At 57.5% G+C, this 27,823-nt stretch overlaps 1 protein-coding gene across 1 annotated transcript in view; it reads right to left on the bottom strand.

Annotated features, from left to right (window-relative positions):
• LOC139826875 (dynein axonemal heavy chain 9-like) overlaps positions 1-27,823 on the bottom strand; it is a 38,159-nt gene that overhangs the window by 4,623 nt on the left and 5,713 nt on the right. Inside the window, exon 2 of the mRNA XM_071803267.1 lies at positions 92-288. Within this exon, the coding sequence (XP_071659368.1) occupies positions 92-288 (197 nt within the window). The remainder of the gene's footprint in view (positions 1-91; positions 289-27,823) is intronic.

Genomic DNA, 27,823 nt, shown 5'->3' on the forward strand with positions numbered 1-27,823 from the left:
GCACGCAGCCCAGACACGATGACAACTTGATGTACAAACGCATCTGCTTCTCTGGACCTTCCAGAACCTGTTATTTTGGGGTGGTACTCACGATTTCTCATTTTCCAGATCAATGTCCTCAATTCCCTCTGAGCCAGCTGGGAGAGGCAGCAAGGTCTTGCCGTCTACTTGGCCAACAACTGTGAAAATGGTACTTTTGAGGTTGTGGACATGACGCACGATGTCTTGTGACACCACTTGTGGCCAGCCCTGATGGTTCTTCTTGTTCGTTAGGATGGGCACGATCACCTACAGCGGGAGTCACGGAAGACCAATGGAGAAAAAAGTGCAGCAGGAGACGGACGGGCCACCAGGCTCTGAGGTCTGTGCTTGGCCAAGCCTGGAGACCCATATTCATTGCTGTCTCAAGCAGTTCCCATGTGAAATAGAGGCAGCTGATGATGAATGGGCATCTCTACAGGCCCACTTTATACAGCAGAACACCCTTTTCCCCAAATCCAAGCAGCCAAGGAGGGTGGAAGCCAGTAGGCAAAGTGAGCAGCCCCATCCCCAGGCTCTCCCAGCCTTTCAAGCCCGCAACTGGAGATGGCCCCATGGGCTGCTGTCCCTTGCCCTCACAACTGTCCCCGGTGCTTGGTCCCCATGTCCCTGCCCATGGGCACAGCCGTCAGGCTGCCCTTTGAGCCTGCCAGGGCTGGGCTGAGCTCAGTGTGCTGCAAGGGAAGGTCTGCTGGTACCCCCTGGGATACACTGGTGGTGAGGGTCCCCCAGGTCCCAGCTGCAGCCCACCAAACAGGAGCTTTGCCTTTATCAGCACTTTTACTGACCCGGCAGCATGGGGTTGTGGGGCTGGTCGGGGTTTGCCCAGATTTGAGCTGCTTTTGGCTTGTTTGAGCTGTGACAGCAACACCGTGTCTGTCACCTATCCTGGCTGGCTCTGCACTGGGACCAGCCTGTGGCAACAGCCTAACAAAGCCAGGTTGTCCCTAGTGACAAACAACAGCCCTTTGTGTTACTGGACTCAGGGTGGGGGTAGGGGAGGGGGGGGAGGTGACTAAAGGCATAAAAATAGCTGCAAATGGACATAAAATTGAAACGGAATAAAGCAGCTCAGCACCTCCATGGTGCTGTCCCAGGATGCTGAAGACTCTTTGGAACTGTGGCTGGCTCTGTAGACCCGAAGAAGACCCGACCAGCCACCTTCGTGCCCAGGGAGCCGTGGGAAGGGGGAGCACAACCCCAGGGAACACACGGGCAGGTGCTGACGAGTTCACCTTCAGCAGTTTTAGCTGCATTATTAGCAAGATGTGTCTCTATTACTTAAAGCACGTGGACTGCTAATGCCAGTGATGTTGTAACCAGGCAAATGATAGCCGTTCATTTTCTTTCTGACTGTTAAAATGATAACTGGACTCAGGATGAAGCCCCAGCCCACAGAGCAGGTGTGTTCCCTTCGGCACCGCAGGAGTGAAGCAACAAGTGGACAAGGTCACCAGCTGTGACCCCTCACCGAATAAAGACAAAGTGTGGGCAGAGGAACACACGACCCCAACCCCAGGAAATTCAAGACCTTTTTCACCTTCACGCAGACCCACCCCATCTGCCTGACCCAGCACCACCGCTGCTTTTGCCTTCAAGTGAAGCTTGAGAGGAAAATAGGATGAAAACCAGGCACAATCTGCTCCCTGCAGAAATACTGCATGTCTGCACAGGGGAGAGCAAAGCCTGCAAACACGCAGCTGGGACGCACAATCCCGGCTCCCAAAGGCATTCAGAAAACAGGATTTAACAGGATCTGCCAAAGTGTTCCTACCCCACCATCTACCCATAGCAGACGGTGCTTGCAATGCTATTGGCCAGCCGTGATGCAAAACCACTGTTTGTGCAGACTTCGCAAGACCACGGGGCTCATCAAAACAAAAGCTCCCCGTATAAATAATGTGTTTTCTCACAAAACCAGGATAACCAGTCTGGCAGCCTGCTCTTGGGAATCCAATCTATCAGTCACCATCTTAATATACCAAACATCATGATCAGAGCTTCTCAAATCCAGCAGCTCCTCTGCTTTCCCATTACAGCCTCATTCCTGAGACTTCTCCAGGCGAGGAGCCATCAGGAATAAACCGAAACAACATTGTCTAGTTCAGGCTAATAACACAGCAAAGCAAAAGCACTCGAACCTCTTGACGATCTCTTTAAGAAAACATCAGCCCACCTGAGATAACCCGACACTGAGCTACAGGAGGCTCCTGAACATCACAAAACACTTTTTCACTATGAGAGTAATCGAGCACTGGCCCAGGTTGCTCAAAGAGGTTGTGAAGTCTCCATCCTTAGAGATAATGAAGAGCTACCTGGACATGGCCCTGGGCAACTGGCTCTGGATGGCCCTGCTTGAGCAGGGGTTTGGAGTAGGTGACCTGCAGATGTCCCCTCCAGCACCTGTGGGTACATCAGTCCCACAAGGACCCCACTGATAGACAGAGCTGATGTGGATCAGCATTCAGGTGGTTTATATGAGTTCTAAAGCCGTCCATGGTACTGCAAAGGGCAGAGTTAAGGGTACAAGTGCATCAGCAGAGAAGGGAGGGAGGCCAAGGAGCCTGTCTGTAGGAGGGGACACCTTCCCCGCTGCCATGTGCGAGGGGCACCCGGTACTCATGGGTGCCAGGGCTCCCTCTGCACCTCCGGGGCTGCCCAGGCCTCACAGGATCCCAGCCTGGTTAGGTTGAAGGGATCTCTGCAGATCCCCCAGTCCAAGCCCTGCTCACGCAGGGTCACAGAGCAGATCACACAGGTGGGTCCAGGCGAGTTTCAATGTCTCAGAGAAGGAGACTCCACACCCGCCCTGGGCAGCCTGGGCCAGGCTCTGGCACCTCCTAGCAAACAAATTTCTCCTCATGTTGAGCCTGCCCCCGTGGCCCCTCATCCTCACCTCCTCCACGAGGGCGGCAAAGTGCCGCAGGGCATCGGCGGGCAGGTCCCCGCAGAGCAGCTCCCCGGGGCCGGCGCCGGGGGCCCGCAGGAAGAACAGCCCCTTGCGGCGGGCGGCGGGGGGCGGCGGGGGCGGCCCCAGCTCCAGCTCCCCGGCCGGGCCCCGCCAGAGCAGCAGCGCCGGCCCCGCCGGCCCCGCCAGGAAGCTCTGCAGCAGCGGCCCCGCCGCCTCCCCGCCTGCCCAGCGCTCCCAGCGCTCCGCCGGCACCCCCAGCCCCCGCGCCGCGCACCGGCACAGCCGCTCGGCGCCGGGCACCGGCTCCACCGCCTGCTCCATCCGGCCGGCACCGGCGGGTGTTTGCGGGGAAGAGCCGCGTTGCCCGGGGGAAGGGACACTGCGAGGAGCCGGGGGCGGGCCGGGGCGGGACCCAGCTCGCCTGGGAGACGCAGCTGCCCCGGGCAACCACGGCTATCAACACAAGCTGGGGATGGAGGGCCTGAGAGCAGCCCTGCGAAGGACTTGGGGGTGCTGGGGGATGCTCCCTCTGGGGGGGGTCTGGATACCACTGGATCCACCTGGGCACCCCCAAAGTGGCTTTTTAGCACTTATTTTTCTCCTGAAAAAGCAAACACAGTGGGGCTTTCTCCCATCCTGCCCCATGGAACCCCACTCAGACCACACCAGTGCTTGGTTGCCCATCACCATTTATTGCAGCTGCTGCCTGCTCAGCGCCCAGGGCAGTGGGACCGGGCCCGAGACCCCCATCCTGCCCGGCTGTCAGGGAGTGATTCACTGCGGGGGGTGGAAACTGGGGATCCCGTACCCCTATATATATGCTAAACCAAATTATTCGGTTGCAAGCAGTGGTTGAAATAATAAGCAACCAGACGGCTGAGGCACCGAATCTCATAGCGAGACAATTGTCTCAGACCAGAGCTGCAGTGTACCAAAATCAGGGAGCGTGAGATTGGCTTTTAGCTGAAGAGAGGGGGGCGTCTGTGGGAAACTGAATACTTCGGAGTGTTGTTTGGAAAGAGATAACGATGGGGAAGCCATAATGAAAATAGCAGAGGAGATAAAACGCGTTGCACATGTACCAGTACAGAAATGCAATTCTATACTTACTAGCCATTGGTGGGGTAACTTATTTGGGGGAGCCTGGTGGAAGAAAATAGGCTTCATGATAGTATGTGCATTTCTGGGTTTACTGTTTGTGCCACGTACGACCCCGCGCTTTGTTCAGTTAATACATTCAGTAGTCCAAGTCCTCCCCACCCCCCGCCAGCGAGTTCGCCTCCCCCCCGCGAAGCCGGGGCGTCCCTGCCGGCTCCGTGCCCGGGGTGGACGGGGGTGGACGGCGGGGGGGGGTGGACGGGGGGGGGGGGGGGGGCACGCGGGCGTCCCGCGGTTTCTCAGCCCCGCTGTCGGAGGCCTAACCCCCTCACCTGCCCGTGCTGCCGCCTCCCGCGCTTCTTCCTCGGTGGCTCGCTCGCTCGGTCCCTCGGCCCGCTGCCCGCCCCGGCCGCGGGCTGAAGAAGAAACCGACCCCGCCAGCGGCTTTGCCTCCCCCCGGGGAGGCATAGAGACACCGCGTCCCCGTCCCCGTGTCCCCGTCCCGGCCCGCCTGCCTCCCTGCCTACCCGCGCGCGGGGTTCCTCGGCCGATCGGCAAGACGCTCCCGCGCTGGCCTCCCCGCGACCGCCCGCCCGACGGGCTTGACTCCGAGCGACTGACCGTTGGGCACCTGGCGGGGGGCAGGGGGCCGGTTGCCGGGGAGAGCGCGCATGCGCGGCGCGCGCAGTTGCCGACCCCCTCCGGCCCTTCCCGCGGGTGGGCCGGAGGGGGCGGGGGGCAAGGCGAGGGCGGGAGAGACCGCGCTTTGGGGTGCGGGCGGGGGGGGGGGTGTTTGTGCTCGCCGTGCAGTCTGAGCCGGAACACGAAGTGAAATTATACGGCGGCGGCGGCGGCAGGTGCGGGTGGGGGGCACGACGACACCACCACGACCCCGCCGCCCCTGCCGAAATAAACCCCCACCAAAAAAAAAAAAACCACCGCCACGAAACCCGCATCCCCACGCCACGCGCGAGCCCCGAAACTCCAGACACGGACTCGCCGAGCGTGTGCACGGATCGCGAGGGTCGAAAAGCTCGACTCGTAGAGTCGCGTACACTGTCCCGCAGCCACCCGCGAGAGGCTCGCTCGGTCGCGTCCAGCTCCTGTCCCTGCGTAGGACCAACCGCCCCGCCGTTCCGGTTCAGTCCTTGCCCGCCGGTCCCACTTACTTAGACTAAGCCTAAAATGCACAGATCTCTCCATAAGGATGGGTTTTATACTCTACTTCCACAATCTGCTGGCAGTACAAAAGAATAAGCGGCAGATCTACTTAGGCTGAGTCACGGTGCTTTGCTCCTAAGACCATGCATACCATGGGAATATTTCAGCTGCATGTCCCACCCCAACCCCAGAGAGCAAGAGCTCCAGGAACAGGTGGAGAAACAGGGAAGGACACTGCAGTGCTTCTGAGAAATAAAGCAAGGACAGAAAGGCAGACGGGCATGCTGTGGAACCTTCTCCTTACCCGACTGTGCTGCTGCCACTCATGAAATGACACTGTAGAGCAAGTACTTTTAGCACCTTTTTTGTGTTTCACGTTCCAGGAACCCTTCCCCTGGAGGTCCAGCTGCTGAGGTGGAGACTCAGGACCTGGACCCCATGGCTTCGGGGCAGAGGCTCTGATGGAGAGGAGAGGAGATCAGGGGTTGCACTGGGAAATGTGTCTGCACTGCAGGGGATGTGAGAGAGGTTCCTAAATCCCATCCACAGCATTTCTGGTAGCAGTTAACTCTTCCTGCCCATGGCTGTGCTCCTGCAGCTGTGTCTCTGTCCCTGGGTCTGCTCCCTGTCCGTGTCACAGACCCCGTCCCACCCGCTGTGTGCTCAGCTCTGTCCTGCTCACACCGCCTGGCACTGCCCAGGTGTTGCTTTATCCATGCGAGCCACGGAACCTGACACACCAATATGATGTTCACAGAGTTCGCTTTATTGTCGGACCGGGCTGGCTTTATAGCAAAGCTGCCCTGTCCACGCGCCTTACAACAACGTGATTGGTTGTAACTCGTGCTATACAATAACATGATAGGCTGCATGTACTGTCCACGCGCTCTGCACGCATGTGTCCGGCGATTGCTCACTCATTGTTACCTTCTAATGGTGCTCCTTTAGTCTCTTTTGTCTCTGGCTTCACCTCTCAGCCAGGCTGGCGACAACCCCATCCCCCTGGGGCGGGGGGGGCTCTGCCACTACATCTCCCCCTCTTTTATTTAATATTAACAATACGCCATATCATGCTTTAAATACAGTGTGAAATACAGGGTAAGAACATTAAGGCTGATACAATTACAATTAACAAGAACAAACCTGTTTTCAATATTCCTTTTAACCAAACAAGGCATTCACCCCAAAAAACCCAGTATCTTCTGTTATTTTCTTGTTCTGCAAATCTTCTATCTTTTTATCTTTTAAGTTCAAACAACACATACAATCAAACTCTTCATAACTGTGAACATGTCCAATAACAAAAAATTAATTGCTGCTCTGTTTTACAAAGTGGTATTCTCAACATTGGCTACATTCATTGCTTAAAGCGATAACAAGTCTGAGGTTAAGGGTTGTCATCACTGCAACCGGTTTCTTCTCTGTTAGCTAGCCAAGGTCTCACCCACTTTGCTGGGATCCATGAATTTTTGTGGTTACCTGTAGAAACACAAGCATATCCCCTTCCCCAGGTTATTAGTGACATAGGACCTTCCCATTGTTGTGTTGTCGGATTAAACACACTAACCTTAGGCACATTTTCGGAAAAATCTTTGACATTTTTGATTTGGTGCATAACAACCGGTTCCATTTCAGTTTCACTTTTAGGATTAAGCCAGTTCAGCACCTACAATGCCTTCATCAATACCTCTTCTGGGCTCACACCAATTCCCCCTTGTTTTTTCAAAACAGACAAGAGATTTTTAATGCACGGTGTGCACGCTCAATAATTGCTTGGCCAGTAGAATTATAAGGGATTCCAAACAGGTGCTGTACCTTCCACTGGGTGAGGAAGGCTGCAAGTCTGTCAGAGTGGTATGCAGGACCATTATCTGTTTTGATTTGTGTAGGGACACCCATGACAGCAAAAGCTTGTAGTAAATGACGTTTTACTGCCTTTGCATTTGCTGAGGTCAAGGCTGTAGCCCACAGCAGTCCTGAACAGGTATCTATGGAGACATGAATGTACTTTTGTCTGCCAAATGGTGCAAATTCAGTAATATCAGTTTGCCATAACTGACCTGGCTGCAAGCCCCGAGGATTTACTCCCTTTTGTTGGAGAGGGACTATGCGGGCACAATCAGGACAAGCTGCGATAATGGCTCGAGCTTGTTCCTTTGTAATTGTAAACTGCTTTCGGAGTGCTGCTGAGGATTGATGAAAGAATTCGTGAGCTTGTCTGGCTTGTTCAAAAGGGGATATATCTGCTACTGCCACAAGTTTGTCTATGATGCTGTTTCCCTCTACTAGACCACCTGGTATGTTAGTATGGCTTTTTATATGCATGATAAATACTGGTGCTGTCCTATAATCTAATACGTTCCACAAATCTAACAATGCTTCAAACAATAAGGAATTGGAAACTCGCTGCAAAAGTGCTCTATGTATTCTTTGTACAATTCCCACAACATAAAGAGAATCTGTTACCAGATTAACTGGAGAGTTATGCCATTTTTGCAATGCTGCTGTCACCGCTCGCAATTCTAAAATTTGAACCGATCCTTCAGCTATGACAATCTGTGAATGCCACTGACCATTCTCAAACCATACAAAGCCTCCTTTGCATGAGCGACTACTCGCATCTGTGAAAATGGTTATAGCATCTAGTGGATGCTCACTAAAAATTGACATAGGCTCTAAGGGGAGGTTGGTCTTAAATATAGGATGTGGTGGATAATGATTGTCCACCTGCACCGGAATCCGGGCAAGAGCTGAGGCAAGATCGTCATGTTTGAGAAGGATCTGTTCAAACAAATTGAGGGAAATAGGGATCACAATTTTAGCAACATATAGTCCAGACAATGTCAGAAATCTGCTTAGTCCTTTCACTATCACTTGGGCAATGGCTTCCCACCTCTGAATGATGGTTTTTTGTTTTTGGCTGTTTAAAAATATCCATTCTAATATTACCAATGGATCCTTTTCTTCCGTGCTCCACTGGGCCAAAAGTCCTGCCACTTCCTTATTGGTATTATAGACATAGAGAGTAACAGGCAATTCTGATCTTACCCGCTGAGCAGTATTCTGTGAAACTTTTCTTGCAATCTGCTCAAGCGCTTTCTGTGCTTCTGGTGTGAGGCACCGTGGTTCTTGGGGGTCTCGTCCCCCACGGAGGAGACTAAACAGCGGTTGCAAATCTGTATTTGTAATACCCACAACATTTCTTATCCACTGTAAGTCCCCTACTAACTTCATTGCATCGTGAAGGGTTGCTATCTTTGCTTTCACAGTAAGCTTCTGAGGTCTAATCATGGCCTGAGTTAGTTCATATCCTAAATATTTCCATGGTGCGGTTTGCTGTACCTTTTCTGGTGCCACAACCAGACCCCATTGACCTAATTGCTTTGTCAACTGAGTTATTATGTCCTTACTAATTTTCTCTTTATTGCACAAAAGGATATCATCCATATAATGATAGATGATCATCTGAGGGTGTTGTTGCCTGAATGATTTTAAAGCCAAATCTACATACCATTGGCAAATAGTAGGAGAATTTTTCATTCCCTGAGGTAGCACTACCCAATGATATCTTTTTGTGGGAGCTTGATGATTAAGCACTGGAACAGTAAAGGCAAATTTTTCACAATCCTCTGGGTGTAAAGGAATCGTGAAAAAACAATCCTTCAGATCAATGACAGTTATATCCCAATCTTTTGGAAGCATGGTTGGGGTAGGAAGACCTGGTTGTAGTGCCCCCATATCTTTCATTACTGCATTAATTGCCCTGAGGTCCTGTAACAAACGCCACTTCCCTGATTTCTTCTGGATAGTAAAAACAGGTGTATTCCACGGGCTGGTGGAAGGGACCAAATGTCGGAGACTGAGTTGCTCTTCAACCAGCTCCTCTAAATGTGCGAGCTTTTCTTTTGGTAATGGCCATTGATCCACCCAGACAGGATCATTTGTTTCCCAACTCAGCTTCATACATGGCCGGGTGTCGCTCGCTGCAATGGCCATTATTAAAAAGGTGACTGCATAACTATTCCCCACTGAGACATCACATCCCTTCCCAATAATGCAATTGTTGTGTTTAGAACATAAGGTCGTACCCATGCCTCTAAGCCCTCGCCCTCCTCCCTTATCTTAACCATATGTGTGCTGATGTGGGTGGGAGTGGCCCCCCCTATCCCCACTACCATGGTATTTACTGCTTCTAAAGGCCAACACAAAGGCCAGTCAGTGCGAGGGATAATCGTCACATCTGCGCCTGAATCTAAAAGCATTCTTTTCCTCTTAATCTCACTGCCAGGCCCAATAATGGAAACTACCCTAGATGGTTTGTCCAAAGTCAGTTTTTCCGTGAAAGCAACCACAGGGGCTCCAGTAGAACCAAAACCTTTCTGACCTCTTTCTGTATTTAAAGCCTTTGGAACACATGCTTTAAAAGGTACCAATTGTGCTATACGGGTCCCCTGTTTAATAGTCACAGGGGGTGTTAAGACTTGCAACATAATACCTATGGGTCCAACATAATCAGAGTCTATTAATCCTGGCAAAACAAACAACCCCTGTCTTGAAGCAGAAGAACAACCTATTAAAAGTGCACTCAATCCATACCCTAGGGGCCCTGTTACTGTAGATGGAACTACATGTACAGACCGGTCTGTTATTGTGACGTCTGTTCCCACGGCCAGATCGACGCCTGCGCTTCCTGAGGTTGCTGCCCTGAGCTCGGACAAGCAACCATGGCTGTTCCCCCTCTCGGCTGGTATTGTGGTGTCATCGCGCCCCAGCCCCTGGCGCTGGTCCTCCCGTTTCCCGGCAGCGGTGTCCCATCTTTTTTAAATCTTGATCGACACTCCACTACTCGGTGTCCATACTTATGACACCGACTGCACGTGCCATCAAAGCGCAAATTATTGAGAGGGGCTGGTGACTGACTAGTGCCATTACTAGGTCCCCCTCTCCGAGTATACTGAGGGCAATTTCTTCTAATATGTCCTGTTTGTCCACAAGTAAAACATGCTAGGCCGCGAGAAGAAGGGCTTCGACCTTTCATTGCAGGCTTAAGTGCTGCAGCCAAGGCCGCAGCGTGGGCTTGAGCATGTATTTTTGCTTTTTCTACCTCCTGTTGCATAATTGGTACCCGTGTGCAAGCTTCCACCATCTCTGCTAAAGAAGCACTTTTTCCCAAACCGGCTAGTATCTGTTGGCATTGGGTGTTTGCATTCATCATAGCCAAATCTTTCCCCACAGCAGCTTTTGCCTCTGGAGTCAAGTTAGGACAGGCATCTATAGCTTCTTTCAAACGATCTACAAACTTCATATATGGTTCCCCAGGATCCTGCTTTATTGTAGAATAGGGTGGCACAGGGTTACCTCTATTTGGCAATTCTTTCACTGCTGCCAAGGCAAGCCCTTGCGTTTGCTGCAAAATCCTTGGATGAAGTGCTGCCTGAGTAGCACCATCCGCATATTGCCCACGACCCAGTAACTGGTCCATGCTCGCTAACCGCAACGGATCATCAGCTGGTAAACGAACATTTTCTAATACTGCCAATTCCACTTTCCCCTGCCACTTGTCCAAGAACAGCAAATACCCCGTTGGAGGAAGCAATAACTCCATCAATGCCCTAATATCTGTTTGAGTTAGTACTTGCCCCTTGAAAAATGAATTGATTAGCTGCATCACATGCTTATTATCCATACCATATTGCATAACTGCACTTTGCAATTGCTTAACCGTTTTCCAATCAAAAGGCGATCACTGCCTTTGTCCTCTATTATCTATGTGCACTGGCATTGCTGTAATACTACCAGGTAACATGATCCCTTCAATAGTTGCATCTCTGATTACCCCTTGCCAACGTTGCCCTGCATTATAAGAATGATCTCGAGGAATATCTCTACCCTGATGCACAGGGGCAGCACCCAAATTATCATTATTATCACTGCTATACAATTCCCTTGTGTTTCCCTGTGGATCAGTAAGTCGACGCATATTTGCAAACCGATCTGCTAACCCAGTCTCCAGCCCTTTTCCATATCGCGCTCTCAAATATTCATCTGCTTCTCTTACAGACCACATCCCATCTTCAACACATTGTCTAGCCCATTTTTGTATTCGCTCCCTTTTGATACGGAGCTCCTCCGGAGTGAGGTCTAATTCCACCCCCTCCCTTTCCTGTTTTCCCCGTTTTTCACATTCCCTGCCAATTGCCTCCAGCCCGTCCTTAATTGCATCTGACGCCTTTTTATATGCTATTAACCGCGAAGTTTTACTGTTACCGCCATCTAGTCGTTTCATAGCTTCTAGAACTTCTTGCATCTGGCTCTCCTGCCGTCTCAGTAAGTCCTTCAGGCTCTGCACGTGGCTCTCCTCCTGGCAGTCAGGGCGATTCTGCGGTGCTCCGTCCCGGTGTTCCATCGGGTCCTCCGGCAAAGGCACGTCGGCTGGATTAACTTGTCCTGGCTTGTTGAAACTTGCCGGTTGCTGCCATTCGTTGTCGGAGCCAGGCAATGGCTCAACGGGCGCAGAGGGTAGAATTTGCTCTCCGCCCCAGAACTCCAGATCTGATACGGGACACACCAGCGGTGTTGATTCTTCGGAGTTCTTGGAGGGTGGGCAGCTCGCAGCGGGCGGCTCCGAGGGGACGGCACACAGCTCCGGCTCCTCTGAGACTTCCTGCATCAGCTGCCTGACCTCCCGCCAGGGTCCGGCGAGATCGCAAGCCTCGCGGCTCCCCCTTGTAACCGCTTCCCATAGTTCGGTCCCTATGTCCTCCCATGTACCGGGAGAAAAAAATTCGTCCGTCGAACGAACACAGCCCTTACGCTGGGCGAATAGTAAAAGGCGCTCCACCGCGTCTTTTTCCAAAATTCTTCCTGTTCTTGCAGCCAGCTGCAGAATACTTCTCACTATTATTTTTTCTTCCACGGATGCCGTGTTTCCCATGCCACCTGCTTCTTCGTAGGCCTACTTTCCGCTATGATTGAGCGCTGGGCTGGTGTCGCCCCCAGGTGGCGTCCTCGCGTCTTCACTTCCGGCGATCTTGCTTCGATACGAAGGATCACGTCGGGGTCACCAAAGTGTTGCTTTATCCATGCGAGCCACGGAACCTGACACACCAATGTGATGTTCACAGAGTTCGCTTTATTGTCGGACCGGGCTGGCTTTATAGCAAAGCTGCCCTGTCCACGCGCCTTACAACAACGTGATTGGTTGTAACTCGTGCTATACAATAACATGATAGGCTGCATGTACTGTCCACGCGCTCTGCACGCATGTGTCCGGCGATTGCTCACTCATTATTACATTCTAATGGTGCTCCTTTAGTCTCTTTTGTCTCTGGCTTCACCTCTAAGCCAGGCTGGCGACAACCCCATCCCCCTGGGGCGGGGGGGGGCTCTGCCACTACACCCTTTGTCCCCAGGGCCCATTGTGACATCGCAGGACCACCCTGGTCCCCAGGGCCCATTGTGACATCCTGGGCACCCCTTTTGTCCCCACGGCCCATTGTGGCACTATGGGGACCCCCTTTGTCACTGGGGCCCATTGTGACATCCCAGGACCCCACTTTGTCCCCAGAGCTGATTGTGACGTCCCAGGGCCACTCTGTGTCCCCAGGGCCCATTGTGACTCTTTAGGGACCCCTCTTTGTCCCCAGGGCCCATTGTGACATCCTGGAGACCCCCCCTTGTCCCCAGGGCCCATTGTGATGTCCTGGGGAGCCCCCTCTGTTCCCAGGGCTCATTGTGACTTTCAGGGGACCCCCCCTTGTCCCCAGGGCTGATTGTGACGTCCTAGGGCCCCTCTGTGTCCCCAAGGCCCATTGTGACATCCCATGACCCCCCTTTGTCCCCAGTGCTATTGCGAAATCCTGGGGACCCCTTTTGTCCCCAGGGCCCATTGTGACACCATGGGGAACCCCTTTGTCACTGGGGGCCATTGTGACATCCCAGGATTCCACTTTGTCCCCAGGGCTCGTTCTGACACCTTGGGGACTCCCATTGTCCCCAGGGCCCATTGTGACGTCTTAGGACCCCCCATTTTCCCCAGGCCCCATTGTGACATTCAGGGCACCCCCTTGTCCCCAGGGCCCATTGTGACATTCCGGGGACGCCTCTTTGTACCCAGGGCACACTGTGACATCCTGGGGACCCCCCCTTGTCACTGGGGCCCATTGTGACGTCCCAGGACCCCCCATTGTCCCCGGGGCCCATTGTGACATCCTGGGGATCCCTCCTTATCCCCAGGGCCCATTGTGACGTCCCAGGACCCACCATTGTCCCCAGGACCCATTGTGACATTCAGGGGGCCCCTTTGTCCCCAGGGCCCATTGTGACATCCCAGGACCCCCCATTGTCCCCAGGGCCCATTGTGACGTCCCAGGACCCCCCATTGTCCCTAGGGCCCATTGTGACATCCTCAGCACCCCCTTGTCCCCAGGGCCCATTGTGACATTCAGGGGACCCCTCTTTTTCCCCAGGGCCCATTGTGACATCCTGGGGACCCCCCCTTGTCCCCAGGGCCCATTGTGACGTCCCAGGACCCGCCATTGTCCCCAGGGCCCATTGTGACATCCTGGGGATCCCTGCTTGTCCCCAGGGCCCATTGGGACGTCCCAGGACCCGCCATTGTCCCCAGGGCCCATTGTGACATTCTGGGGATCCCTCCTTGTCCCCAGGGCCAATTGGGACGTCCCAGGACCCCCATTGTCCCCAGGGCCCATTGTGACATTCAGGGGCCCCCGTTTGTCACTGGGGCCCATTGTGACATCCCAGGACCCCACATTGTCCCCAGGGCCCTTGTGACATCCTGGGGACACCCCCTTATCTCCAGGGCCCATTGTGACATCCTGGGAATCCCTCCTTGTCACTGGGGCCCATTTTGACATTCAGGGGACCCCCTTTGTCCCCAGGGCCCATTGTGGCACCATAGGGACCCTTTTTGTCACTAGGGCCCATTGTGACATCCCAGGACCCCCCCTAGTCCCCAGGGCCCGTTGTGACATTCAGGGGACCCCCCTTTGTCCCCAGGGCCCATTCTGATACCGTGGGGACCCCCTTTGTCCCCAGGGCCCATTGTGACATGCTGGGGACGCTCTTTGTCCACAGGGCCCATTGTGACATCCTGGGGACCCTCCTTGTCCCCAGAGCCCATTGTGACATCCAGGGGACCCCCTTTGTCCCCAGGGCCCATTGTGGCACCATAGGGACCCCCTTTGTCACTGGGGCCCATTGTGACATCCCAGGACCCGCCCTGGTCCCCAGGCCCCATTGTGACATCCTGGGGACCCCCCTTGTCCTCAGGGTCCATTGTGACAGCCCAGGACCTTACATTGTCCCCAGGGCCCATTGTGACATCCTGGGCACCCCCCATTTTCCCCAGGACCCATTGTGACATCCTGGGGCCACCCCCTTGCTCCCAGGGCCCGTTGTGGCACCGTGGGGACACCCCGTTTGTCCCCAGGGCCCATTGTGACATCCCAGGACCCCCCTTTGTACCCAGGGCCATTGTAGCACCATGGGGTCCCCTTTGACCCCATGGCCCATTGTGGCACCATGGCAACCCCTTTTGTCCCCAGGGCCCATTGTGACATTCTTGGACCCCACTTTGTCCCCAGGGCCTATTGTGACACCATGGGGACCCCTCCTTGTCACTGGGGACCCATTGTGACACCATGGGGACCCCCCCTTGTCCTCAGGACTCATTCTCACATCCTGGACACCCCCCATTGTCCCCAGGGCCCATTGTGACATCCACTGCACCCCCTTGTCCCCAGGGCCCATTGTGACATTCAGGGGACCCCTCTTTGTCCCCAGGGCCCATTGTGACATCCTGGGGACCCCCCTTGTCCCCAGGGCCCATTGTGACGTCCCAGGACCCCCCACTGTCCCCAGGGCCCATTGTGACATTCAGGGGACCCCCCTTTGTCCCCAGGGCCCATTCTGATACCGTGGGGACCCCCTTTGTCCCCAGGGCCCATTGTGACATGCTGGGGACGCTCTTTGTCCCCAGGGCCCATTGTGACATCCTGGGGACCCTCCTTGTCCCCAGAGCCCATTGTGACATCCTGGGGACCCCCTTTGTCCCCAGGGCCCATTGTGACATCCCAGGACCACACTTTGTCCCCAGGGCTTATTGTGACACCATGGGGATCTCCCTTGTCCCCAGGGCCCATTGTGACATCCCATGACCCCCCTTTGTCCCCAGTGCTATTGTGAAATCCTGGGGACCCCTTTTGTCCCCAGGGCCCATTGTGACACCATGGGGAACCCCTTTGTCACTGGGGGCCATTGTGACATTCCAGGATTCCACTTTGTCCCCAGGGCTCGTTCTGACACCTTGGGGACTCCCATTGTCCCCAGGGCCCATTGTGACATCCTGGGCAACCCCATTGTCCCCAGGGCCCATTGTCACATCCTGGGGACCCCCATTGTCCCCAGGGCCCATTGTGACATTCCAGGACCCCCCATTGTCCCCAGGGCCCATTGTGACATCCACTGCACCCCCTTGTCCCCAGGGCCCATTGTGACATTCAGGGGACCCCTCTTTGTCCCCAGGGCCCATTGTGACATTCAGGGGACCCCCCCTTGTCACTGGGGCCCATTGTGACGTCCCAGGACCCCCCATTGTCCCCAGGGCCCATTGTGACATCCTGGGGATCCCTGCTTGTCCCCAGGGCCCGTTGTGACGTCCCAGGACCCCCCATTGTCCCTAGGACCCATTGTGACATTCAGGGGGCCCCTTTGTCACTGGGGCCCATTGTGACATCCCAGGACCCCACATTGTCCCCAGGACACATTGTCACATCCTGGGGTCCCCACTTGTCCCCAGGACCCATTGTGACACTATGGGGACCCCCCCTTGTTCCCAGGGCCCATTGTGACACCGTGGGTACCACCCTTGTCCGCAGGGCTCATTGTGACATCCCAGGACCCCCCTTTGTCCCCAGGGTCCATTCTGATACCGTGGGGATCCCCTTTGTCCCCAGAGTCCATTGTGACATCCAGGGGACTCCCTTTGTCCCCAGGGCCCATTGTGACATCGCAGGACCCCCCTGGGCCCCAGGGCGCATTTTGACATCCTGGGGATGCCCCCTTGTCAACGGGGCCCATTGTGATGTCCCAGGACCCCCCATTGTGTCCAGGGCCCATTGTGACATCCTGGGGATCCCTGCTTGGCCCCAGGGCCCATTGTGACGTCTTAGGACCCCCCGTTGTCCCCAGGGCCCATTGTGACATCCTGGGGATCCCTCCTTGTCCCCAGAGCCCATTGTGACGTCCCAGGACCCCCCACTGTCCTCAGGACCTATTGTAACATTCAGGGGATCCCCTTTGTCACTGGGGCCCATTGTGACATCCCAGGACCCCACATTGTCCCCAGGGCCCATTGTGACATCCTGGGGACCCCATTTTCCCCAGGACCCATTGTGACACTATGGGTACCCCCCCTTGTCCCCAGGGCCAATTGTGACGTCCCAGGACCCCCCATTGTTCCCAGGGCCCATTGTGATGTCCTTGGGAGCCCCCTCTCTTCCCAGGGCTCATTGTGACTCTCAGGGGACCCCTCCTTGTCCCCAGGACTGATTGTGACGTCCTAGGGCCCCTCTGTGTCCCCAGGGCCCATTGTGACGTCCCAGGACCCCCATTGTCCCCAGGGCCCATTGTGACATCCTCGGCACCCCCTTGTCCCCAGGGCCCATTGTGACATTCAGGGGACCCCTCTTTGTCCCCAGGGCCCATTGTGACATTCTGGGGATCCCTCCTTGTCCCCAGGGCCAATTGGGACGTCCCAGGACCCCCATTGTCCCCAGGGCCCATTGTGACATTCAGGGGCCCCCGTTTGTCACGGGGGCCCATTGTGACATCCCAGGACCCCACATTGTCCCCAGGGCCCTTGTGACATCCTGGGGACACCCCCTTATCTCCAGGGCCCATTGTGACATCCTGGGAATCCCTCCTTGTCACTGGGGCCCATTTTGACATTCAGGGGACCCCCCATTGTCCCCAGGGCCCATTGTGACATCCTCTGCACCCCCTTGTCCCCAGGGCCCATTGTGACATTCAGGGGACCCCTCTTAGTCCCCAGGGCCCATTGTGACATCCTGGGGACCCCACTTGTCCCCAGGACCCATTGTGGCACCATAGGGACCCTTTTTGTCACTAGGGCCCATTGTGACATCCCAGGACCCCCCCTAGTCCCCAGGGCCCGTTGTGACATTCAGGGGACCCCCCTTTGTCCCCAGGGCCCATTCTGATACCGTGGGGACCCCCTTTGTCCCCAGGGCCCATTGTGACATGCTGGGGACGCTCTTTGTCCACAGGGCCCATTGTGACATCCTGGGGACCCTCCTTGTCCCCAGAGCCCATTGTGACATCCAGGGGACCCCCTTTGTCCCCAGGGCCCATTGTGGCACCATAGGGACCCCCTTTGTCACTGGGGCCCATTGTGACATCCCAGGACCCGCCCTGGTCCCCAGGCCCCATTGTGACATCCTGGGGACCCCCCTTGCTCCCAGGGCCCGTTGTGGCACCGTGGGGACACCCCATTTGTCCCCAGGGCCCATTGTGACATCCCAGGACCCCCCTTTGTACCCAGGGCCATTGTAGCACCATGGGGTCCCCTTTGACCCCATGGCCCATTGTGGCACCATGGCAACCCCTTTTGTCCCCAGGGCCCATTGTGACATTCTTGGACCCCACTTTGTCCCCAGGGCCTATTGTGACACCATGGGGACCCCTCCTTGTCACTGGGGACCCATTGTGACACCATGGGGACCCCCCCTTGTCCTCAGGACTCATTCTCACATCCTGGACACCCCCCATTGTCCCCAGGGCCCATTGTGACATCCACTGCACCCCCTTGTCCCCAGGGCCCATTGTGACATTCAGGGGACCCCTCTTTGTCCCCAGGGCCCATTGTGACATGCTGGGGACCCCCCTTTGTCCCCAGGGCCCATTGTGACGTCCCAGGACCCCCCACTGTCCCCAGGGCCCATTGTGACATTCAGGGGACCCCCCTTTGTCCCCAGGGCCCATTCTGATACCGTGGGGACCCCCTTTGTCCCCAGGGCCCATTGTGACATGCTGGGGACGCTCTTTGTCCACAGGGCCCATTGTGACATCCTGGGGACCCTCCTTGTCCCCAGAGCCCATTGTGACATCCTGGGGACCCCCTTTGTCCCCAGGGCCCATTGTGGCATCCCAGGACCACACTTTGTCCCCAGGGCTTATTGTGACACCATGGGGATCTCCCTTGTCCCCAGGGCCCATTGTGACATCCCATGACCCCCCTTTGTCCCCAGTGCTATTGTGAAATCCTGGGGACCCCTTTTGTCCCCAGGGCCCATTATGACACCATGGGGAACCCCTTTGTCACTGGGGGCCATTGTGACATTCCAGGATTCCACTTTGTCCCCAGGGCTCGTTCTGACACCTTGGGGACTCCCATTGTCCCCAGGGCCCATTGTGACATCCTGGGCAACCCCATTGTCCCCAGGGCCCATTGTCACATCTTGGGGACCCCCATTGTCCCCAGAGCCCATTGTGACATCCAGGGGACCCCCTTTGTCCCCAGGGCCCATTGTGGCACCATAGGGACCCCCTTTGTCACTGGGGCCCATTGTGACATCCCAGGACCCGCCCTGGTCCCCAGGCCCCATTGTGACATCCTGGGGACCCCCCTTGTCCTCAGGGTCCATTGTGACAGCCCAGGACCTTACATTGTCCCCAGGGCCCATTGTGACATCCTGGGCACCCCCCATTTTCCCCAGGACCCATTGTGACATCCTGGGGCCACCCCCTTGCTCCCAGGGCCCGTTGTGGCACCGTGGGGACACCCCGTTTGTCCCCAGGGCCCATTGTGACATTCTGGGGATCCCTCCTTGTCCCCAGGGCCAATTGGGACGTCCCAGGACCCCCATTGTCCCCAGGGCCCATTGTGACATTCAGGGGCCCCCGTTTGTCACGGGGGCCCATTGTGACATCCCAGGACCCCACATTGTCCCCAGGGCCCTTGTGACATCCTGGGGACACCCCCTTATCTCCAGGGCCCATTGTGACATCCTGGGAATCCCTCCTTGTCACTGGGGCCCATTTTGACATTCAGGGGACCCCCCATTGTCCCCAGGGCCCATTGTGACATCCTCTGCACCCCCTTGTCCCCAGGGCCCATTGTGACATTCAGGGGACCCCTCTTAGTCCCCAGGGCCCATTGTGACATCCTGGGGACCCCACTTGTCCCCAGGACCCATTGTGGCACCATAGGGACCCTTTTTGTCACTAGGGCCCATTGTGACATCCCAGGACCCCCCCTAGTCCCCAGGGCCCGTTGTGACATTCAGGGGACCCCCCTTTGTCCCCAGGGCCCATTCTGATACCGTGGGGACCCCCTTTGTCCCCAGGGCCCATTGTGACATGCTGGGGACGCTCTTTGTCCACAGGGCCCATTGTGACATCCTGGGGACCCTCCTTGTCCCCAGAGCCCATTGTGACATCCAGGGGACCCCCTTTGTCCCCAGGGCCCATTGTGGCACCATAGGGACCCCCTTTGTCACTGGGGCCCATTGTGACATCCCAGGACCCGCCCTGGTCCCCAGGCCCCATTGTGACATCCTGGGGACCCCCCTTGCTCCCAGGGCCCGTTGTGGCACCGTGGGGACACCCCATTTGTCCCCAGGGCCCATTGTGACATCCCAGGACCCCCCTTTGTACCCAGGGCCATTGTAGCACCATGGGGTCCCCTTTGACCCCATGGCCCATTGTGGCACCATGGCAACCCCTTTTGTCCCCAGGGCCCATTGTGACATTCTTGGACCCCACTTTGTCCCCAGGGCCTATTGTGACACCATGGGGACCCCTCCTTGTCACTGGGGACCCATTGTGACACCATGGGGACCCCCCCTTGTCCTCAGGACTCATTCTCACATCCTGGACACCCCCCATTGTCCCCAGGGCCCATTGTGACATCCACTGCACCCCCTTGTCCCCAGGGCCCATTGTGACATTCAGGGGACCCCTCTTTGTCCCCAGGGCCCATTGTGACATGCTGGGGACCCCCCTTTGTCCCCAGGGCCCATTGTGACGTCCCAGGACCCCCCACTGTCCCCAGGGCCCATTGTGACATTCAGGGGACCCCCCTTTGTCCCCAGGGCCCATTCTGATACCGTGGGGACCCCCTTTGTCCCCAGGGCCCATTGTGACATGCTGGGGACGCTCTTTGTCCACAGGGCCCATTGTGACATCCTGGGGACCCTCCTTGTCCCCAGAGCCCATTGTGACATCCTGGGGACCCCCTTTGTCCCCAGGGCCCATTGTGGCATCCCAGGACCACACTTTGTCCCCAGGGCTTATTGTGACACCATGGGGATCTCCCTTGTCCCCAGGGCCCATTGTGACATCCCATGACCCCCCTTTGTCCCCAGTGCTATTGTGAAATCCTGGGGACCCCTTTTGTCCCCAGGGCCCATTATGACACCATGGGGAACCCCTTTGTCACTGGGGGCCATTGTGACATTCCAGGATTCCACTTTGTCCCCAGGGCTCGTTCTGACACCTTGGGGACTCCCATTGTCCCCAGGGCCCATTGTGACATCCTGGGCAACCCCATTGTCCCCAGGGCCCATTGTCACATCTTGGGGACCCCCATTGTCCCCAGAGCCCATTGTGACATCCAGGGGACCCCCTTTGTCCCCAGGGCCCATTGTGGCACCATAGGGACCCCCTTTGTCACTGGGGCCCATTGTGACATCCCAGGACCCGCCCTGGTCCCCAGGCCCCATTGTGACATCCTGGGGACCCCCCTTGTCCTCAGGGTCCATTGTGACAGCCCAGGACCTTACATTGTCCCCAGGGCCCATTGTGACATCCTGGGCACCCCCCATTTTCCCCAGGACCCATTGTGACATCCTGGGGCCACCCCCTTGCTCCCAGGGCCCGTTGTGGCACCGTGGGGACACCCCGTTTGTCCCCAGGGCCCATTGTGACATCCCAGGACCCCCCTTTGTACCCAGGGCCATTGTAGCACCATGGGGTCCCCTTTGACCCCATGGCCCATTGTGGCACCATGGCAACCCCTTTTGTCCCCAGGGCCCATTGTGACATTCTTGGACCCCACTTTGTCCCCAGGGCCTATTGTGACACCATGGGGACCCCTCCTTGTCACTGGGGACCCATTGTGACACCATGGGGACCCCCCCTTGTCCTCAGGACTCATTCTCACATCCTGGACACCCCCCATTGTCCCCAGGGCCCATTGTGACATCCACTGCACCCCCTTGTCCCCAGGGCCCATTGTGACATTCAGGGGACCCCTCTTTGTCCCCAGGGCCCATTGTGACATCCTGGGGACCCCCCTTGTCCCCAGGGCCCATTGTGACGTCCCAGGACCCCCCACTGTCCCCAGGGCCCATTGTGACATTCAGGGGACCCCCCTTTGTCCCCAGGGCCCATTCTGATACCGTGGGGACCCCCTTTGTCCCCAGGGCCCATTGTGACATGCTGGGGACCCTCCTTGTCCCCAGAGCCCATTGTGACATCCTGGGGACCCCCTTTGTCCCCAGGGCCCATTGTGACATCCCAGGACCACACTTTGTCCCCAGGGCTTATTGTGACACCATGGGGATCTCCCTTGTCCCCAGGGCCCATTGTGACATCCCATGACCCCCCTTTGTCCCCAGTGCTATTGTGAAATCCTGGGGACCCCTTTTGTCCCCAGGGCCCATTGTGACACCATGGGGAACCCCTTTGTCACTGGGGGCCATTGTGACATTCCAGGATTCCACTTTGTCCCCAGGGCTCGTTCTGACACCTTGGGGACTCCCATTGTCCCCAGGGCCCATTGTGACATCCTGGGCAACCCCATTGTCCCCAGGGCCCATTGTCACATCCTGGGGACCCCCATTGTCCCCAGGGCCCATTGTGACATTCCAGGACCCCCCATTGTCCCCAGGGCCCATTGTGACATCCACTGCACCCCCTTGTCCCCAGGGCCCATTGTGACATTCAGGGGACCCCTCTTTGTCCCCAGGGCCCATTGTGACATTCAGGGGACCCCCCCTTGTCACTGGGGCCCATTGTGACGTCCCAGGACCCCCCATTGTCCCCAGGGCCCATTGTGACATCCTGGGGATCCCTGCTTGTCCCCAGGGCCCGTTGTGACGTCCCAGGACCCCCCATTGTCCCTAGGACCCATTGTGACATTCAGGGGGCCCCTTTGTCACTGGGGCCCATTGTGACATCCCAGGACCCCACATTGTCCCCAGGACACATTGTCACATCCTGGGGTCCCCACTTGTCCCCAGGACCCATTGTGACACTATGGGGACCCCCCCTTGTTCCCAGGGCCCATTGTGACACCGTGGGTACCACCCTTGTCCGCAGGGCTCATTGTGACATCCCAGGACCCCCCTTTGTCCCCAGGGTCCATTCTGATACCGTGGGGATCCCCTTTGTCCCCAGAGTCCATTGTGACATCCAGGGGACTCCCTTTGTCCCCAGGGCCCATTGTGACATCGCAGGACCCCCCTGGGCCCCAGGGCGCATTTTGACATCCTGGGGATGCCCCCTTGTCAACGGGGCCCATTGTGATGTCCCAGGACCCCCCATTGTGTCCAGGGCCCATTGTGACATCCTGGGGATCCCTGCTTGGCCCCAGGGCCCATTGTGACGTCTTAGGACCCCCCGTTGTCCCCAGGGCCCATTGTGACATCCTGGGGATCCCTCCTTGTCCCCAGAGCCCATTGTGACGTCCCAGGACCCCCCACTGTCCTCAGGACCTATTGTAACATTCAGGGGATCCCCTTTGTCACTGGGGCCCATTGTGACATCCCAGGACCCCACGTTGTCCCCAGGGCCCATTGTGACATCCTGGGGACCCCATTTTCCCCAGGACCCATTGTGACACTATGGGTACCCCCCCTTGTCCCCAGGGCCAATTGTGACGTCCCAGGACCCCCCATTGTTCCCAGGGCCCATTGTGATGTCCTTGGGAGCCCCCTCTCTTCCCAGGGCTCATTGTGACTCTCAGGGGACCCCTCCTTGTCCCCAGGACTGATTGTGACGTCCTAGGGCCCCTCTGTGTCCCCAGGGCCCATTGTGACGTCCCAGGACCCCCATTGTCCCCAGGGCCCATTGTGACATCCTCGGCACCCCCTTGTCCCCAGGGCCCATTGTGACATTCAGGGGACCCCTCTTTGTCCCCAGGGCCCATTGTGACATTCTGGGGATCCCTCCTTGTCCCCAGGGCCAATTGGGACGTCCCAGGACCCCCATTGTCCCCAGGGCCCATTGTGACATTCAGGGGCCCCCGTTTGTCACGGGGGCCCATTGTGACATCCCAGGACCCCACATTGTCCCCAGGGCCCTTGTGACATCCTGGGGACACCCCCTTATCTCCAGGGCCCATTGTGACATCCTGGGAATCCCTCCTTGTCACTGGGGCCCATTTTGACATTCAGGGGACCCCCCATTGTCCCCAGGGCCCATTGTGACATCCTCTGCACCCCCTTGTCCCCAGGGCCCATTGTGACATTCAGGGGACCCCTCTTAGTCCCCAGGGCCCATTGTGACATCCTGGGGACCCCACTTGTCCCCAGGACCCATTGTGGCACCATAGGGACCCTTTTTGTCACTAGGGCCCATTGTGACATCCCAGGACCCCCCCTAGTCCCCAGGGCCCGTTGTGACATTCAGGGGACCCCCCTTTGTCCCCAGGGCCCATTCTGATACCGTGGGGACCCCCTTTGTCCCCAGGGCCCATTGTGACATGCTGGGGACGCTCTTTGTCCACAGGGCCCATTGTGACATCCTGGGGACCCTCCTTGTCCCCAGAGCCCATTGTGACATCCAGGGGACCCCCTTTGTCCCCAGGGCCCATTGTGGCACCATAGGGACCCCCTTTGTCACTGGGGCCCATTGTGACATCCCAGGACCCGCCCTGGTCCCCAGGCCCCATTGTGACATCCTGGCGACCCCCCTTGCTCCCAGGGCCCGTTGTGGCACCGTGGGGACACCCCATTTGTCCCCAGGGCCCATTGTGACATCCCAGGACCCCCCTTTGTACCCAGGGCCATTGTAGCACCATGGGGTCCCCTTTGACCCCATGGCCCATTGTGGCACCATGGCAACCCCTTTTGTCCCCAGGGCCCATTGTGACATTCTTGGACCCCACTTTGTCCCCAGGGCCTATTGTGACACCATGGGGACCCCTCCTTGTCACTGGGGACCCATTGTGACACCATGGGGACCCCCCCTTGTCCTCAGGACTCATTCTCACATCCTGGACACCCCCCATTGTCCCCAGGGCCCATTGTGACATCCACTGCACCCCCTTGTCCCCAGGGCCCATTGTGACATTCAGGGGACCCCTCTTTGTCCCCAGGGCCCATTGTGACATGCTGGGGACCCCCCTTTGTCCCCAGGGCCCATTGTGACGTCCCAGGACCCCCCACTGTCCCCAGGGCCCATTGTGACATTCAGGGGACCCCCCTTTGTCCCCAGGGCCCATTCTGATACCGTGGGGACCCCCTTTGTCCCCAGGGCCCATTGTGACATGCTGGGGACGCTCTTTGTCCACAGGGCCCATTGTGACATCCTGGGGACCCTCCTTGTCCCCAGAGCCCATTGTGACATCCTGGGGACCCCCTTTGTCTCCAGGGCCCATTGTGGCATCCCAGGACCACACTTTGTCCCCAGGGCTTATTGTGACACCATGGGGATCTCCCTTGTCCCCAGGGCCCATTGTGACATCCCATGACCCCCCTTTGTCCCCAGTGCTATTGTGAAATCCTGGGGACCCCTTTTGTCCCCAGGGCCCATTATGACACCATGGGGAACCCCTTTGTCACTGGGGGCCATTGTGACATTCCAGGATTCCACTTTGTCCCCAGGGCTCGTTCTGACACCTTGGGGACTCCCATTGTCCCCAGGGCCCATTGTGACATCCTGGGCAACCCCATTGTCCCCAGGGCCCATTGTCACATCCTGGGGACCCCCATTGTCCCCAGGGCCCATTGTGAAATCCCAGGACCCCACATTGTCCCCAGGGCCCATTGTGACATCCTGGGGACCCCCCCTTTGTCCCCAGTGCCCATTGTGACATCCTGCGGACCCCCCTTTGTCCCCAGGGCCCATTTTGACATTCAGGGGACCCACCATTGTCCTCAGGGCCCATTGTGACATCCTCGGCACCCCCTTGTCCCCAGAGCCCATTGTGACATCCCAGGACCCCCCATTGTCCCCAGGGCCCATTGTGACATCCTCGGCACCCCCTTGTCCCCAGAGCCCATTGTGACATCCCAGAACCCCCCATTGTCCCCAGGGCCCATTGTGACATCCTGGGGACCCCACTTGTCCCGAGGACCCATTGTGACACTAAGGGGACCCCCCCTTGTGCCCAGGGCCCATTGTGAAACCGTGGGTACCACCCTTGTCTGCAGGGCTGATTGTGACATCCCAGGACCCCCATTGTCCCCAGGGCCCATTGTGACATTCAGGGGACCCCCCTTTGTCCCCAGGGCCCATTCTGATACCGTGGGGACCCCCTTTGTCCCCAGGGCCCATTGTGACATGCTGGGGACGCTCTTTGTCCCCAGGGCCCATTGTGACATCCTGGGGACCCTCCTTGTCCCCAGAGCCCATTGTGACATCCAGGGGACCCCCTTTGTCACTGGGGCCCATTGTGACATCCTGGGGACCCTCCTTGTCCCCAGAGCACATTGTGACATCCAGGGGACCCCCTTTGTCCCCAGGGCCCATTGTGGCACCATAGGGACCCCCTTTGTCACTGGGGCCCATTGTGACATCCAAGGACCCCCCATTGTCCCCAGGGCCCATTGTGATATCTGGGGGACCCCCTTGTTCCCAAGGCCCATTGTGACATCCTGGGGCCCCCCCCTTGTCCCCAGGGCCCATTGTGACATCCTGGGGACCCTCCTTGTCCCCAGACCACATTGTGACATCCAGGGGACCCCCTTTGTCCCCAGGGCCCATTGTGGCACCATAGGGACCCCCTTTGTCACTGGGGCCCATTGTGACATCCAAGGACCCCCCATTGTCCCCAGGGCCCATTGTGATATCTGGGGGACCCCCTTGTTCCCAAGGCCCATTGTGACATCCTGGGGACCCCCCTTTGTCCCCAGGGCCCATTGTGACATCCCAGGACCCCCCATTGTCCCCAGGGCCCATTGTGATATCCTCGGCACCCCCTTGGTACCAGGGCCCATTGTGACATCCTGGGGACCCCCCCTTGTCCCCAGGGCCCCTTGTGACGTCCCAGGACCCCCCATTGTCCCCAGGGCCCATTGTGACATTCTTGGACCCCACTTTGTCCCCAGGGCCCATTGTGGCACCATAGGGACCCCTCTTTGTCCCCAGGGCCCATTGTGACATCCCAGGACCCCCCCTGGTCCCCAGGCCCCATTGTGACATCCTGGGGACCCCCTTTGTCCCAAGACTTCATTGTGACATCCTGGGGACCCCCCTTGTCCTCAGAGTCCATTGTGACAACCCAGGACCTTACATTGTCCCCAGGGCCCATTGTGATATCTGGGGGACCCCCTTGTCCCCAGGGCCCATTGTGACATCCCAGGACCCCCCATTGTCCCCAGGGCCCATTGTGACATCCTCGGCACCCCCTTGTCCCCAGGGCCCATTGTGACATTCAGGGGACCCCTCTTTGTCCCCAGGGCCCATTGTGACGTCTCAGGACCCCCCATTGTCCCCAGGGCCCATTGTGACATCCTGGGGATCCCTCCTTGTCCCCAGGGCCCATTGTGATGTCCCAGGACCCCCCATTGTCCCCAGGGCCCATTGTGACATGCTCTGCACCCCCTTGTCCCCAGGGCCCATTGTGAAATTCAGGGGACCCCTCTTTGTCCCCAGGGCCCATTCTGACATCCTGGGGATCCCTCCTTGTCCCCAGGGCCCATTGTGACGTCCCAGGACCCCCCATTGTCCCCAGGACCTATTGTGACATTCAGGGGACCCCCTTTGTCACTGGGGCCCATTGTGACACCATGGAGACCCCCGCTTGTCCTCAGGGTCCATTGTGACATCCTGGGCATCCCCCATTTTCCCCAGGACCCATTGTGACATCCTGGCCATCCCCTTGCTCCCAGGGCCCGTTGTGGCACCATGGGGACACCCCCTTTGTCCCCAGGGCCCATTTTGACATCCCAGGACCCCCCTTTGTCCCCAGGGCCCATTGTAGCACCATGCGGACCCCCTTTTACCCCAGGGCCATTGTGACATTCAGGGGACCCCTCTTTGTCCCCAGGGCCCATTGTGACATCCTGGGGACCCCCCCTTTTCCCCAGGGCCCATTGTGACGTCCCAGGACCCGACATTGTCCCCAGGGCCCATTGTGACATCCTTTGCACCCCCTTGTCCCCAGGGCCCATTGTGACGTCCCAGGACCCCCCATTGTCCCCACGGCCCATTGTGACATTCAGGGGATCCCACTTTGTCCCCAGGGCCCATTGTGACATCCTGGGGACCCCCTTTGTCGCCAGGGCCCATTGTGGCACCATGGGGACCCTCTTTGTCACTGGAGCCCATTGTGACATCCCATGACCCCCCTTTGTCCCCAGTGCTATTGTGAAATCCTGGGGACCCCTTTTGTCCCCAGGGCCC

The sequence above is a fragment of the Patagioenas fasciata genome, unplaced genomic scaffold, assembly GCF_037038585.1.
Source record: "Patagioenas fasciata isolate bPatFas1 unplaced genomic scaffold, bPatFas1.hap1 Unplaced_5, whole genome shotgun sequence".
Taxonomy (NCBI): Eukaryota; Metazoa; Chordata; class Aves; order Columbiformes; family Columbidae; genus Patagioenas; species Patagioenas fasciata.